Source organism: Egretta garzetta, unplaced genomic scaffold, assembly GCF_000687185.1.
Source record: "Egretta garzetta isolate BGI_Z169 unplaced genomic scaffold, ASM68718v1 scaffold62, whole genome shotgun sequence".
Lineage (NCBI taxonomy): Eukaryota > Metazoa > Chordata > Aves > Pelecaniformes > Ardeidae > Egretta > Egretta garzetta.
The window spans coordinates 3073993-3088043 of NW_009258947.1; the positions used below are offsets into that span (position 1 = coordinate 3073993).

General features: G+C 36.3%; 1 protein-coding gene across 4 annotated transcripts in view; it reads right to left on the reverse strand.

The window, feature by feature from the left end:
* MYT1L (myelin transcription factor 1 like) overlaps window positions 1–14051 on the reverse strand; it is a 132723-nt gene that overhangs the window by 44661 nt on the left and 74011 nt on the right. For all 4 annotated transcript variants that reach the window (XM_035889902.1, XM_035889901.1, XM_009634269.2 and 1 more), the window contains exons 12-13: window positions 12309–12430; window positions 11314–11382 (exon numbers count right to left, since the gene is read on the reverse strand). In XM_035889902.1, coding sequence (XP_035745795.1) covers window positions 11314–11382; window positions 12309–12430 — 191 coding nt within the window. The remainder of the gene's footprint in view (window positions 1–11313; window positions 11383–12308; window positions 12431–14051) is intronic.

The window sequence follows — 14051 nt, forward strand, 5'->3', positions numbered from 1 at the left end:
TGCTAATTAAATGCACCCTGATGAGGATTTGGGAGAATAATACACAAGGCAGGAACATAGCTGAAACACAAATTCCCTGTTTGGATTAGCTCAGAGATTGTGATCCCCAGCTATACACAACATGGAAGAAGAAGAGCATCTTATTAACCTCCTGGCATGAACTAGGAATAGGCAGAATTGCAGCCTTATCACCCATTCAGCTATAGCAAACCCACTAATTTCAAGATGAGTATAGCATCTCAGGAAGGTCAAATGAAAGACTGTGGAGCAGGTTACCCAGCACACGATATCTTACAAAAATGGCTCCCATAGGTTGCCGCTTCTCAGTACTCCTTGTGGGCTGTATCTCTTGCCCAGAACCTAATCCGCTGGCGATGTCTTTAGAAACTGCCATATTTCCCTTTTTTATGGTGAGGGAAATTTATAAGAAAAAAGCATCCTTTGGCTAAATATCTTATTTATTACATTTACTTTAGAATGGAAAATAGTTTCATTGATATGAACAGATAAAAAAAGGGTTTTTTAGTCTTAAAGACAATCCCACTACCTTGAAATAACGGCTTTTAAACTCTAAGATGGAGTAAAATTATTTTTGAGATGATTCTTGGTAATACAAGACTTTATATGAAGATATCAAACACATTTGGTCTGTGATACATTAATATTCACAAGAATTTTTGCAAAAATTGCAGATATGCGGTCCCGATGTTTTTACTTATTACCCATTTGTGAATCAGTAGCATTTACTCTGGGTTCAGTAGAGTTAACACCAAAATTTGTAAAACTTGAATTAAAATCAGGTAAACTATGGTTAAAACATCGTATTCTGGATACAAGTTTTGCATACAAACTGGTAGACGATTACCTCGCAGATGCATTCAGTATTACTTTTTTTTTAATTTACAGAGGTTTATTGTATGAAATAGAAGTCAAACAAAGTTAAAGAACTTCCTTACCGATATTTGACTAATTAATACCTTCAAAATACCTATTTCTTGTAAAACAAGTAATGGTAGAATTCTGTCTGTGACATTATGAACCTGAAACTGGTTTTGTCAAGTGTTAGCAGTGGAAATTCTGCCCATGGGGCTATGCATGGAATTTGGCCTTGTAATATTATTCTCACACCATTAAAAACATGCTGCTTAGGGAGAGCTTTTCACAGTTACAGAACATAATCTCAGAGCCAAAGCCAGCTAAAGGTGGGGGGAGGTTTTCCATTGACTTAAGAGGACTTTGGATCAGGTCTCAGGAAAGGCTTAGAACCACTGAAGGTCTTTTTCTGTGAATGGGAGTGTTGAGGATTAAACCTTAGCTGGCTTAAAAAAAAAAAATTAAAACCATCTTAATAATACCGTTCTTTCAGATTCTTCACACTGAAGTCACAACAGGTGTATTGGGTGTTATCCAAAAACGAGGCCCTTGCCCCTCCTCCATTATGCCTATACTTATGGAACATACTTACGCTTTCCTGACAGATGTCTCTTGATTAGTGCATCAGAGGAAAACAAATCACCACCTACAATGGTTCCTGGAGAAGCCTTGAGGAGAAACCCATAATCTATAATTTTTTTTAATTATTCAGTTCTTTTCGTATCAATTTTTATGATTTCCCTGGGTTTTTTCCATAATTTGTTTAAAACTCTCATTCATGGGGAACAAAACCAGTGATTTACCTCTGCAGTGTTCAGCATACCCAACATTTACAGCTTTTAAATGAAAACTTATTTGTGAAAAACACAGAAGTTAAAATAGCAGATACTGAATTCACTCCCTTTTGAAGAATAACCCTGGTATTCAAAAGAAAAATATTCAAATATTTATAAGAAATAGCCAAGATGTTTCTTCATTTTTCTGTCCATTGTCTGATATCATGTCTAACTCATGGCTGAATTATAGCTTCAGATCATATAGTCAAAAAGTAAATTAAATGTTGTTTACCTATTAAACTCTGAATTCAGCATTTAGTAGACTGCATTTAACACAGGGTCATTTTAGTTCTTTCAGCTATCATCAGTTTATACACGCAAACAAAAAATCCATAAGCTCATAGTTTTACAGGCAAAATGAGTAAGTTGTGATTTTCTACTAAGTCTGCTTTAACATGCTTTTTGTGTTAATAATGTGTTCAAGAAAAGTGCCAGACTGACTGGCCTGGAAAAATAGTTCTCTACCTGTAACAAAAAAAAAAAAAAGAAAATAAAAGAAAGACTATGGCTTGGTTTCCTTATAAACTATGTCTGCATGATTTGATTCCTTTCCTACTTAATACAGAAGAGAAGTGTTCCAGTATCTAATCTCGCTTGAATAAATTATATTTATAGCTCTTTTAAGCTGTTCTTATGTTTTCATAATGATGTCCCCATAAATTTGCAGTCTGAAAATTTGGAAACTAGATTCCGTTCATCTCCATGTAATGTTAACTCTGAAGCCTGAAGATGGCATTTAAAATATCACTCTGATTGACTACTTCACAGCTGATCATTTTAATGAAACTCTGTAAGTAGTATAATTCTGGAAACTGCATCTTAAATATAATTTATTTAGATTTAATTATTTTCCTTTTTACCACAGTCCAAAAAATAATAGATAACAATAGTAATGTGCTTATACTGCAGTCTTCCTCTGCCTCTTTTTTATTACAGAAAACAGATACTGTTGGAGCTGAGTGCAGTGTAAGCACAGTCAAGCATACAAAAATAATTAATGATGGCCAGTGTTAAAATACTCCTCAAAATCTAAGGTTGTTTCACACAGTGTACACCAAATGAGCCCATGCTGAAAGAGCACGATGTCGTTATCTGTAGAAGGAGAGAAACCAGCAGACTTTGAAGCAGTGGAAATTCTGTGTGTGTTAGGGTAGAAGAGCAGTTTTTACATGCAGATGAGCAAATGTAAATTCCACTTACTGGGAATACAAAAATATTGTAAAAGAAGATTATGATGAGGTGTTTATGAGGGATATGGGATATTTTAGAGATATAAAACATTGATATAGATACTACAGTGCTGCAAAAAATGTGTGCCACATAAAGTCCCAATAGCACCGAGATAAAAATAAAGGGGTGAACTTAACTGCATGGCAAAATCAGATGTTACTGTGCAGATACAGACACCAAGTAATCAAGTTAGCAATTGGCCATTCTAAGAAAGCAAACAATGCAAGGAATTTTTTAACTTCAAAAGATTTAAATAAGGCAATCAAACATGAATGCTAACCCAAGAGAGCAGCTGAGGGCATCTGCCCAGATCATCACTGTTGTATCTTAGCGTAACTCCACTGAAGGCAATGGAGCTATGCTAATTTACACCAACTGAGGATCCAGACAATCATGTTTAGGACTTTGAGTGACAAAATTACTTTTATTTTGGGGTATATATTAAGGGGTTTTGGCAAGTCTGACCAAACACAGGAAGTGCAAACACTGCACTTTTAATTCCCCTTTTAGTAACTGTATAGTTTATGCAACTTCCCATGGGGATTGCCTCAGCACTTGGGATATACCACAGCATCATGTTGCAGATCTTTGCGGATCTGGATGGAATGAGCAATTGGTTATGATCTGTTGATTTGAAGCAAAAATGATCAACATCACAATGGGAGTTTGCACAATAACCAAATTGTGCCAAAGAAAAGACCCTTGAATTGAATACAAGCAAATGCCAGGCTGAATGAGATTAATTATGTAGGACACATTCAATGACAAAGAAGTATGACCAAACCCAAGGAAGGCGGAGGCAACTGTACAAATGGAAAGACTCCAAGACAAGAAGGCCTTAGAGAGATTCATTGGGCATGTTAACATAACTAAGCAAATTCATTGATAATTAATCACAATTAAGTGCTCCTCTCAGAATAGCTGCTTAGGGACTGCACAGAATGACTGACAAGAGAAAAGTTTTGAAAATTAAAATGAACTGTCAAATAAACATTCACACTGAAATATTTGGTGATTAGTCAAGAGCTTAGGAACTAAGGGTTGTATCTTCAAAACTGCCTAAGTTGTTATTGCAGACACCGAATTCCACTTTCAAAGTTAGGCGTACAGAAGTTGCAGGGATGTGGATGCCCAGCACTTAAATTCCTTCTGGAAACAAAGTTTAGACTCTTAAGTCATACAGATTGTTTTGAAAAAATTACTCGAATTCAATGAATGTTCATCTGAATTGAGACTCTTTCGGGTGAATAACTAAGTGGCAAATGGTTTTAAATACTGATTAAAATCCAAACAGCAAAAAGGTACAGCTATCAGTATCTTTTGTTTTAAATAATTAAGTACATAAAGAAAGAGGCCATAAACTATTTGGGTATTGCAGATGCCACTATGCAAATGAAGCCTCTAATTTCAGAGCATTTCATGGTATTGAGACCTTACTAAGGCCCTGATTCTGCAAGGTGCTTCATGCAAACAATTTTGTGCCTGCATGGAACATTTCACAGCATCAGAGGTACTGATATGCAGATGGCTTTTAGGAGCTTTTTAGAGAGTACATGCTTTTAAGACTACCTCTCAGTAATGAAAACAATGATGAAGGGTCTTATGTAAACAGAACTCAAGTATTTTCCATTTTGGAGACAAAAGTTGACAAACTTAAGTGAGAAAAATGGAATGACTCAACCTTACCAGAGTCTGAATGAGTTATTCTAACAGAAAAAAAGCCCAGCCACTTCCATATGTAAAACTTATTGCGACTACAGAGATGATGTTGCTGCAGATGATGGGTTTCTATACAAAGGACATTATCATAACACCACACAACATGAGGTTGGAAATGCTAGGTATAACCTACAGTGCCCATTTGAGTATTGAGAAGTGCAGGAACAGAGCCCAAGGTGTTCTGTTCTGGCCAGGCATGCATGCTGCCATCAAAGATAAGGTATCCAAGTGGAAATCTGCAATAAATACAGGAAACAAAAATGCAAAAAAAACCCACTGAAACCACATGAGATTCCTAATTTCACTTGGCCCAAGGATCTAGTTGAACAAAACGGGAAAGATTATTCCTTATAGGTGAACTAATATTGGGGATATATGTTCCTTGGTTTTGTTTTTAATAATTTAAATCAGACTTGCACACTAACTTGCAATTTAATAACACATTAAAAAACGTAGTTTGTTTTACCATAACATTGCAGATAGATAAGTTAATGAAACACTATCATTTACAAATGACTCACTCTAGTAATTTTTAACATTACTCCAAATACATCATGTCTGGTCCTTGCAATCACATTTTCTATATAAAAGTTAGCTAAAACATTAAGGAACTTAAAAAAGTATCTGCAGATTCAAAGGATACATACTTAGCATCAAAAGGAGTATTTCATTATAACACAAGATTACTTACTAGGCTCAACAACCTCAGTATTCAAGAAAAACTGTAATGACAACTGCTATTAATTTTCCCATGTAGGAAAAAAAAAAATAAAAGAGGACATAAACAACAGAGGTAAAAAAGTGATAATAAGAATGGAAATGGTTATTCCTCTTGCAAGAAAGAGTAATTTTCTAAGAGAAAAGTGAGTGAAGACTATATAATGGGTCATACTCTTACAGAGTTCTTACAGGAGGACAGAGGCAATATCAGCAGGCAAGGGGGAGGGAAAGGAAGGCAAGGGAAGGCAAGGCAAGGGATAATACTCCTGTGCAGATGAAGCAACAAATGTACACCCAGGCACTGAACATCAGAAACACCTCAAGTGGCAAACACAGGACGTAAGTGGAGAAATTACTTCAGCAGCTAAGGAGATCTCTTCAGAAATAACTGGTTTCAGTATAAAAAGTGGCTGTATATTGGGAGAGCTATCAAGGTTTAAAGAGTATATGTACCAACCAATGTCCAAGAATAATCTGGTTACCTGTCTGAAGAGGGGAATGTTTCTGTCGTGTTTTACTAATATATCCTATTAATTTTTGTTTCTGCATTTTGATTTTGCATTTGGAGAAGGCCTATTTTTTCAAGATCACTAAAGCAAGTAAGAAAATATTACTTTTTTCCAGTAATATTTTACATATTCATCAGAATAAATGCAACACAAGCTTCTCCATTTCTGGGAAGATATCCCTTCTTCCCAGTTGCTAGTTCTTGCTGAGCAAATCACAGTAAAATTACTCCAATAAAAAGTGAATATGAGAGATTATAGAGTTTGCCTAGAAGTATGAGCTAAGGATAACCTTTCTATTCAGAAAAAACTGTACTGCATGGAGTTGTTCTTCCTAGAAGAGTTGTGGTTAACAGGGAAAGCTTCAGAGAAGCTCACTTTTCCATCTGAACTGAATGGAACCACTAAGATGACATATCTGGGAATGGGGAGACAGGGATAAAGGGAAGATAAGAGTAGAAGATGACCACCAAGAATATGGAAATTAGGGCAGAGTGACATGGAAAGAAGCAGGAGGCACAGAAATTCCAACTCTTACTGTGGAGAATGTGCAAAAGTAGACCGAGTTCCTAACTTTGAGTTAAGAAGAGATGTGGAAAAGAAAAGCTCTCAGGATTTGTTGTAGAGAGGCAAATGAGACTGCACTCCTCCCTGTAAGTGCCGTAGGGGAACACCAGAAGATGTCCACCACAGAAAACAATGACATGCAAAATCTACATAGAGACACAGGTGCTTCGGGACTGAAGGGCTGGGCATATTACAGCAGTATCAGATAAGTATCCAAACTTGTAGGCACCTGGTTGAACTGCAAATCTTTCTGAGGTTCAGATTCTTTAATATAAGCACTAATGGGATTTTCTGGCAGAAAACTGATCCAAGAAACAAGGGTAAATATTGACAATTTGATAGTCAGTTCCATGGTAGACCAAGCTAATACTTAGTTGCCTATGGCCTTTGAAAAAGTATGATTATTTTTACATCGAAGTAGCACTAAGTAGAACTAAGTTTGTCTTTTCTGGGAGTCTCTGGTTCCCATGTTGGCAGTACACTGAGGAGAAATGTTCTCAGTCAGCATGCTGCATTTTGGCTGGGACTGGTTTACTGGTGATCAAAATGTGTCCTTTTAAAAACAATAATTAATTTTAGGTTTGGGTTTGGTTTTTTGTTTTTTTCTTTTTTATTTTGAATAAGTTTAAAAGTGCTTCAAAATGCTGCTTTTTTTATAGTATTCACAATTCTACAATGGGATTACAGTTTTGAAGTAACTGTAACTGTTACAAAAACCTATTATGTTAAGGAGTAAATCAGGAAAACTGATAAGGAAAAGCCCCTGGGTAAGATTAAACTGGATTTAACTTGTGAATATTTTTTTTTAATATTGGAAGCTGTCACTGGGTGGGCTGTTATTTGCTTTCCTATCATAGTTAAGTTTACTCATCAATAAGTCCCTAGGTCCTTTAAAAATTGGGTGCTTTCAGATATTAATTTCTTTAGAGACCCTTAAAGCCATTGACCTCTTTTTTTGCCAGCAGCAGCAACTGAGAATTAAAGCTGAAGAAATTCTTCTGTTATTTGGAGATCATTGACCAGGCTGTGTAACTGCCTTGGTCTGCCGATAAACTATGCATGAAGACACTCGTGTTTCCACTTGGGCTTTGGGTAGAAGTGGAGAATCGTACAGTCTGCATGGTAAACCTGAGCAAGAAGCCTTATAGAAGAGAAGCATGGGTGGTAAGGAATAATTAGGCCGACCTTGTAAAAATTTTAATTGAAAGCTGCAACACTATTATTCTGGGAGCCAGGAAATGTGGGTGATGGAATTTATGGAGCTACAACTACCAAAAGGCAATACAGTGAGCATAACTGTTAGGCATAGTAAACTTTTCTCTAACCTTTTCAGATTCTCATATTATTTTGATTAGGAATATCATCTGAATGATATTATTCATGAATATTATTTGAAGAGCCTGCTATTTTTTATTTTAGTTGGGGCTTAAAAAGAATCAGTGTGTTAGCAAAATTCCAGATAGGAAGCTGCATTATGCATAACTTGTGTGTGTTATACAATGCACAGAAGGAGATCATGGATTGGTAAAATGTGATATAAAGGCTTTACCAGCACATATGCGATATTTGCTACATAAGCTATACGTGGCAAAGCCATAGAAGTATGAAATCATCCCAAACTATGCAGTCCAGAAATACAATCCCTATGCTGCCCTATCAATTCTTCTGCTGCACTATCAATTGTTCTCTATACCCCATGCATTAGAAGTGTTTTCCAGAAAGTTTACAGAGGTTGAAGACTTTATGGATGACTGGAAACAACTACACTGAAAACTGGAACAAGGAATAAAAGAAGAAGAAGAGATGGGAACAGTACAGACTGGTAGGGACAGGACAGAAGGGATCTCAGCTTGGGATACAGGCAAAAAAAAAGTGTATACATTTCTCTCTACAGCCTGGTGCAGGAGCCAAGGTTACTGATTCTCACTACTCTTCCGCTGTCGGCAAATATGTATGAAAAAACCCAGCAACGTTCCCCACCTCCTCCTGGTGCCAGTCCATGCAGAGCGTTATACCTTTTACTGCTGTTTGCTACCACAGTAGTTCAGGTGACCTATATACTGGCTATCAAAAGTTCCACTGGTGGCTGGTGGCCTGACAGAGAGCCAGTAGAATCCCACATTATGGAACTTCTGCTTCTTTTCAGCTTGCTCTTTTTAAAAGCATGGAAATTATACCCCCAAACCTCACACACAGAAATATAGCAGATGTAAACGAAGTACTTCACAGTTTAAAAAAATTCCAAAATCAAAATCGCTTATGTAGCTTTGGTTTAGCTGTTTTGTGCATAAGCATTATCATTTACATGATCATATCTTCTTCCATCTTAGGCAGAGAACAAGAGCATAAATGAAGGCTGTAGAAAGGATGCTGCTATCCACGGGACTCCTACTTTCCTGCTTTTGAATACATGTGAGCAATACAAAGATGCTTTATTTCTCTCTGTACCAACTTCAAGAGGATGGCTAAGAGGTAGAGAACAATAAAAATATAAATGTGATGGAGGCAGGAGACGGGCTGATTAGACAAGGAGCTTGAGACAGAGAGCAATGTAGAAAAAATGATGAAGGAAAACAGGACAGAGTGAATGGACCGAGTGGAAGCTAGGAGTGATCAGAGGGGAGGAGAAAGGATAGCCCCCTTGCTGTTCTGGATCACTGGACTCTCCTGCTTTTTCTGTAGAGTTCACTCCTTTTCACAAATGGTCGATCACTCATCATGTAGAACTGCTGAATGCCCACAGCTCCAAGCAAATTCAGTGGGTACTTGGCTTTGAACATACACAGTTCTCTATAATGCGAGAACTCAGACAGAATCCTAGAAGTCTCAAACTGAGCAATCAAAATTATATGCTGAAGTTTTATGGCTTTAAAATGGGGGTAATACCAAGCCTGACTTATTTCAGTGTAGGTGAAAATAAATTAATTCATTTATAACCAATATAAGTTAATTAGGAAAGACTCTGATGCAATGGTAGTGACAAATATGTGAGTGAATTAGTAGTTACATCCTGAGAGTATAGTCTGAGAAAAGTGCAGTGAAGAGCAGACAGGGCCACGCATGGGATAATGAGAAAAAAAGAAGAAATTCATTAGCTGCTTATACAGTGATTGCTGTCTGCCCTGTGCAATAAATTACTTTGTTATCCTATGGAAAAATATGTGATCAGAAAACGAAGGATTGCCTTGTACTGAAAAAGCAAAAGAGAACTGAGTTAAATTAGCCTGCTTAAAATTCTGGCATCTCCTAACTTTGGAAGTCACTTAGAGTTTTTATGTGCTCAGTAGGTATTATGATAGCTGCTAAATAAATTTTAAGTAAATAATAGATACTAAACCTAAAAATGTAACTTTAAATGTGACTTAATCTTGTTTTCTTTGCTTAGGCAAAACTTGAAATAGGTAGAGAGAATGGCATGAGACAGCTTAAGTGATTTTTTTTTTTCCTCCTGCTCCCTCTTAGGTAGGCTTGACTGCAGATGCTTGAGAGAGGCAGAGGAGATGGGGTAATTCAGGAATACTTTCCTAACAGAAGTGGAAACTTTATAAAGGGTTAGAGCAGCAAAGTATGTGCTTAAAGTATTATTCATGCTGCCCCAAGAGTCTTGTCCGTGCTTTGTTTATGTAATTGCATTTCCTCAAACATCTACCACTTGACCCTCCCCAACCCCAAATCCAGATCCAAATCTGAGTTTCTCTGGGGCTATGTGCCCATGTCTTACTTTGCTTGTACTTACATGCTTTCCCTGAACTCATTTACATCCCTTCCCCTTGCATATCACACAGCCTTCTAGCAGCAGATACCAGCATGATCTAAACTGATAGTTTCAAAACGTTATTTTTGATTGGGTGGGAAATAAATTGTGAATTTTGTACCTATCGTTGGCATCTAGTCACTAGGTTAGCTAAGACTAGAGAGCAACCTTACTTCAGCAGCTTTCTCATGCTTGTTTTCTTATTTTTCCCATGCTTTACATCAAGGCTTGTTTTTTTCATCAGGGTATGTACTGAACTGAAGAAATGCTATTTAAGGCACTCATGTATGGTAAAGACAGAATATTGCTTAGCATGGCAGCATACGCTATCCATTCATACTTTCCCTGCCCGATTTTCCTTGTTACTTGTGAACACCTTTCCACGTTAGCCATAGTACCAACTCAGGAGTACCACTGTCTCACAGCACTAACAAATGCTATAGTTCTTCCACATACGGAGTTGCAGTAGAGCACATGGTGCAGGAAGACAGATCAAAGCTAAGTCTCACAATTCTCTAACTTTCATTGCTCACGATTGTCACTCCAAAGAACTGAAAGGAACTGTAAATAATGCATTTTAAGTAGGGGAATAACTAAGTAAACACTAAAAAACATAGTCAAATAAGAAAATGCATTAAGCTGATAACAGTGATACCAACCTGGGGAAAATTATGCAAGCATTAGGGATAAACAAATTGTTTTCTCTTCCTTCCGATCTATGTCTGAGAAACTACAGCACTTTACTGGTTGTGTGATCAGAAATATTTCATCAGTCCAAACACATGCGAATTTTCTGTTCTAACTAGCAAACTCAAGTGTTCAGAAAAAAAATGAATTGGAATTGAAACATTTAGATGAAATTCCAGAAGTTCTGACTTGTGTCCATCCCTATCACCTGATGAATACACAAAAGGAAACACTACATCAACAGATTTATGTATAGAGCCAGCCTGTATGGAATTTCTAGAGATTTCAACACATGTTCCAAGCAGAATCAGCCCCTTCTGCAGCAGCTCTCCAGACACTGTTTCTAATTTCTGATACAACTATACAGAAATTGCAGTCAAATAAATATTTATAAAGAAAATATTTGTTCTTTATATCTTACTTGAGTTCTTGTGAGCTTGTGGCCAGCATACTTCGAATACTTTTGTCAGCCAAGGGACAGCCAGATAAACTGTAAGACATGGCAGGACAAACAAGTAAGTTAATCTTCTTATTAACTGAACATTCCCAAACAAACACAACATAAAAATTAGAAAGTAAAAGTTTGTAATGCAGAAAAGCGATGGGGCAAGTGCTGTAATATTGAATTTTGTAATATAGTTAACCCTCTGAATATATTTAGGTATCAACATTACTTCCAAAATTACATACTGTAAATGTTCTTTGTTTGTTTGTTTGTTTCTCTGTGAACTAGTAAAATGTAACAAAAAATATTTGAGATTCCTGGGTTAACTACTTAAATGCTTAAGAATACTTTGGAAATTTTAGTAATCTATTTAAAAATAAAAGACGTTTATACAACACACAAATTAGCATGCTTTTAAGATCAACATATATTACTCAAAGGGTTAACACATAGTTCAACGTTTTACTTTGACAGCATTGTTGAGGTAAGCTGAAAACAATAAATTGAAAAGACAGAATCCACCATGAAAAAAATGAAGTCACACCTTCTATGTGAGGCGTAATTACCAGTCACATGACCACTCCCATCACACCCTGGTGTTGGACATCTGCCACCAAACAAAAACAAAAACAGCCAAAATAGTAAGTATGTTTAAAAAAAAAAACTTTTAAAAGTTTCATTGTTTCCAGTTTAGCTGCAATGACTGCAAGGGGTTTTAAGCATCCTAATCGAAAAGCTGCAAAATGAACAGGTTTAAATGAAAATGGCGTCTCAATACAATATAGCATCATTAAGAACAAGCAAATACACGTTAGCTTATCACTTTACTTAACTGGCAGTTTGAAACATTTATATGCTGCAAATGTTGCATGCTCATACTGCAAGGCGTATATGTACTCGTTTGTTTAAAAAAAGACAAAGAGAGAAAAGGTTAAAAGGAGAAAAATAATTTCACCTCACATTATGCTTACGTTATTAAATCCTTTTTGCTCTCTTTGCATTGAGGGTATTTGGGTTTAGGACTTGGGATTGTAACTTCACCGGGATACCTTCTTTCTTCTAGCGCCTCTTGGAAAGGATCCAAATCTTCTGGCTACAGGCAAATATGTAAGCATTAGTTTCAGCTAGGGGAGGTTACAATTTACACAAAATGAGGTAAAGCAGAGTCATCAGACGCTATCTGCTTTTTTATTCTATTCTGCCAGAGAAGATTAATGAAATTATTTTATATTCCTTCACTTATTAGACCTTTAAATAATACTTGGGTATTTGAAGAAAGACCTCACAGTATGTGGAATATATATAGTTATTTAATTAAGATAGAAAAAAGGGGGCAAAACACGGCTTTTCCTATAGCTGTCATATTATTTTGCTTTAAAAGAATCAGTATTTTTTTCTAAAGTCACCAAAAAACAGAGGCAAGGGAAAAAAGATGACTAAATACAGTATCTTATGCATGAAAAAGCCATCTTAAATAACATTTTAACTGTTTAGAACATCTCAAAGATTAAACAAGAGCAATCTCAACATCTACACTCAGAATCTCAATCTGGGACAAACCTCAATGAATCTGTCTGGCAAAATATAATAATATAATTTATAATTAACTGTACTGATGCATTCAGAAATTCAAAGTTCTCTATTTCAGGAATGAAGTGGACAAATGTATTGATTTAGCAATTCCTGCAGATGGTGCTGCGAACACCATGGAAAAAATAGGGAGTTCTGCTTACTCTGAAAAAAAACATGCTATGCTGCCTGGTTTACCTCACATTTCCTTGGTAGTGACAGGTTCCCTCCTAACTGCAGTGAAATTAGTAGCAAAACTGTAATTAACACCAGAGCTAGAATGTGTTCAGTGTATCTAGTGAAAATGCCACTTTGTTATATGTTTTGAAGTTCCTGAAAATAGTTTCATATTTTAATTAAAATTGGCAAGAGATGTGCTACACAGAAATGATTAGCCTAATTTTCTGTTATAAACCAAGAAAAAACCCAGAGAACAATCTCTGGAATTCTCCAAATGGCTAAACTGCATCCAGTGCAGCATTGTAAACTACACGGTGGATAAGGCTGAGACCTGATGAACAAAAGCAGTGACATTAAAACTTGTCATCAGACCTCCTCACTGTCCTGGCTGGTCTGAGTTTTGAAAAGTAAAATAAATGCACTAACAGCCTTTATTTGCCTCTTCTGTTTAAACGGTTTTGCTGTTGTCTTGGTATTATGAATTGAAAAGTAATACTTATTTCTAATACTCCTCTTTGTATTCTTGAAACAAAGTATTTCATTAATACAGGCCCTTTCACACACAGAGCTATCAGGAGTGTATAAGTAATCTAGAAGAAGATTAGCAGAAATAGTTGAAAGCTTACATTATACTCTGCTGCTTTTGTTTAAATTGATTTCTAAGTAATACATGCTTTCAAATACTCAGCACATCATTTATGGTTTTCAAATTCAGGAGAATATCTTGTCTTGAGAGCTGATTATCCCAGTATTGCACAGTTATGTCAACTTGCTTATACAGAGTAACGTAATCTGGATATAGCAGAACATCTTCACTGCAGAAAATATTTGTTAACAAGATGATGCTGTTAGAAAACATGATTCACATTCATGGTTCAAATGTTGTCTCAGGGAACTTAGTCACAGATCAGATGTGTCCCAGTATGATACAGTCCTAAAGATTAACCAACAGAAAGTCCTTTTTG